General features: G+C 38.1%; 1 protein-coding gene across 1 annotated transcript in view; it reads right to left on the bottom strand.

The window, feature by feature from the left end:
* Positions 1-492: 492 nt before the first annotated feature.
* Positions 493-2,591, bottom strand: part of SFRP4 (secreted frizzled-related protein 4) — a 37,383-nt gene continuing 35,284 nt past the window's right edge. The window contains exon 6 of the mRNA XM_012638747.1: positions 493-678. Coding sequence (XP_012494201.1) covers positions 493-678 — 186 coding nt within the window. The remainder of the gene's footprint in view (positions 679-2,591) is intronic.

The following is a 2,591-nucleotide window of genomic DNA, read 5'->3' as shown; positions in this document are numbered from 1 at the left end:
AAACATTCATTCCTCTTGCTTTCCTCCTTAGAAGCAATTATATTTTCAATTATATTTTAAAACATCATTAGCATTATAACAACAGAAGTCGAATAGAAATAAAATATATTGTAAAAAATTAGATGTTTTATTTGAAATATGGCATTTATTTTACAATGCACATATTAGGTCAAATTGTAAAAAAGCATTATTTTCCCCACACAGCGATCTCATAGAGTATGCACACAGGTTACTATGAATGCAATAAGCTTTTTCCACCAGCTTTAATGCACCTTCCATACCAAAGGGCAAACCTACCACTATGGCCTGTGGTGACTTAAAAAGAAAAATTGAAGCATATCATTAAGAAAAATGCTGCAAGACGTGTCTATGGAGAGTACGGCAGTGAGTTGTTAAGGCAAGGGACGTGTGGCCTTACATAGGCTGTCCCAGGCAATGCCCGACCTCATGCTGTAAGGAAGTCGGAAGTCTCCATCCTGGAAAGTAGTTAGCTCATGCTTTTTTCACATTTGTTCTCTTTTGGGCACTCCTAGCTTTAATGTTCTTCTTGGGGCTGGCTGGTTTGGGAGCAGGTGGCTTTCCTTTCGGTTTCGGGGGATTACTACGACTGGTGCGCCCAGCTGTTTTCTTCTTGTCCTGAATCGTTCTCCGCTGTTCCCGCAGCCTCTCTTCCCACTGCTGGGAGGCAATTTGTAAACATGACTGTCAAATACATCTCACCCCTTTATGCAGTTGAATTGATATCAGAATGAAGGCAAGTTTTTCACTGTAATAGACTAATCATAATAGCTACCCTATGAGTTGCACTTCTCATGTACTGGGTGATTTGGAAAGTGCTCAGCACATGATGAAGTCTTGGCATACATTTATCTCATTGAAACTCACATCAGTCCTTCTAGGTAGGCACCATTGTCAGTGTTAGGAAACGAGCACACAGAGGTTATTTACAGACAGCCACAGAGTTGGTAAATGTCAGAGTCGGGATTCAAATTCACCCACTCTCATTCCAGAGGCCAAGAGCCTCATCTATGCACTTCTGACCACTGTCTCTATAATTCCTACACAGCAAGGCCTTCCAAAAAGGCTTTGATACGACCAAAAGCAGAAGTTTATGAAGCCTCACTGGGAAGTTAGGAGTTTGTTATCACACTTAATATATTCACCTAATTCTCCCACGTCCAAAGGAAGACAGAAGCCCCCACCTACATCTAGTAATCCACTAAAGTGCTAGCTACCCAGAACCAGCGGGAAATAACTCATTCTGGAAAATGAAGTTTCCTGGATAGCAAAGGGTTTATTCTTTAAATAGCTAGCTCATGTAAGAAACAAATGAAAAAATGAGTCCAGCTGAGTAGACACTGCTTTATATTATAACACACATGTCCCTATTTTGTTAAGAGTACATTTCATTTAGCAAAACGTTTGACCATAGGCCAGGCATAGTTCTAGCACGAGCAGTGCAACAAAAAGAAAAACACAGTCTTCACTCTCCTAAGGCACAGTTCTAGTCTGTTCTAAAATAACCAACTCATTGCCATATGTTGCTATCATATGGAGATATTTTCAAATTCTTACTGAAGGATATTGGAATATTTGCTGCCAAAGTTAATGGCCCTAACAGCTATAAATCCTGAAAGCTTTCTTTCCTTTCAGCAATCTCAAGGCCTTATGGTCGGCTTGCTTTCTCCATCAATGCTTCTAATCTGCTGTAGTCATGGAAACAAGATATAAAATGCTGCTAGAATTTTCTGTCTAGTAAAACTAAGCATGCTCCTGAGCAGCTCATACGTGTTTGAGCATGAGTTTTTAAGCTCAGATTTAACCCAGCAGTGTCTGGTTCTGTTATTAGGAAATGCCCAGAGCAGGGGAGACTGTGTTGTAACTACATACAATCTATACCATTCCTTGCCCAAGAATTTTTATTAGTGCAAACTAAGAGAGCACAGGCAATGGCAGTATGTTTTGTGAACCTGAAAACACAAATTTTCCTGAATATATCTAAACAAATTTTCAGGAGAGGAGATGCTTTAAAAATTTCAAACCAATCACCTGATGTCGTTAGTTCTGATACCATTTCACATCTCTGTCAAGAAACTATTCTAACTCCTCTAATTGAATTACCAATATTTTATTTCTATGATGTTACCACTAAAGTTAAGGATTTGGCCACAAAATAATTACTTTTTGCATATGATTCTTTTAACGAAAATCTTAAATTATCTTACATACAGGAAAAGATTCTGCTATGTATAGTGATGGTGTGAGTTTCAGAACTAGGTATTCACACCCCTACAATCACGTGTTGGTTTTAATACCAGTGGATATTAATTATGCTAAAGTATCTCACAGTTCACTAAAACAACTAATGCAAAACAGTAAAGAAACAAACTAACTCAATCTGGAAATAACCAGTAAATTAGTAGTGAACACAATTAAATCACCTTTTTAGTTTCTGATAAAAATTCCAAGTGAGAATAGCTGTACTCTTAACCACCTATTCAAAAGACAGATACTGTTGCTATTGCTGGCTCCTATAAGAGCTTCGACATGAAAGACTGTGAAGAATTCCCAAATTCTATAGAATTCCTTTA

This window comes from Propithecus coquereli, unplaced genomic scaffold (assembly GCF_000956105.1).
Source record: "Propithecus coquereli isolate 6110/MARCELLA unplaced genomic scaffold, Pcoq_1.0 Scaffold134, whole genome shotgun sequence".
In the NCBI taxonomy this organism is placed as follows: domain Eukaryota; kingdom Metazoa; phylum Chordata; class Mammalia; order Primates; family Indriidae; genus Propithecus; species Propithecus coquereli.
Note: the sequence above shows the minus strand (reverse complement) of the source record. Positions and strands in the feature narration are given on the sequence as shown.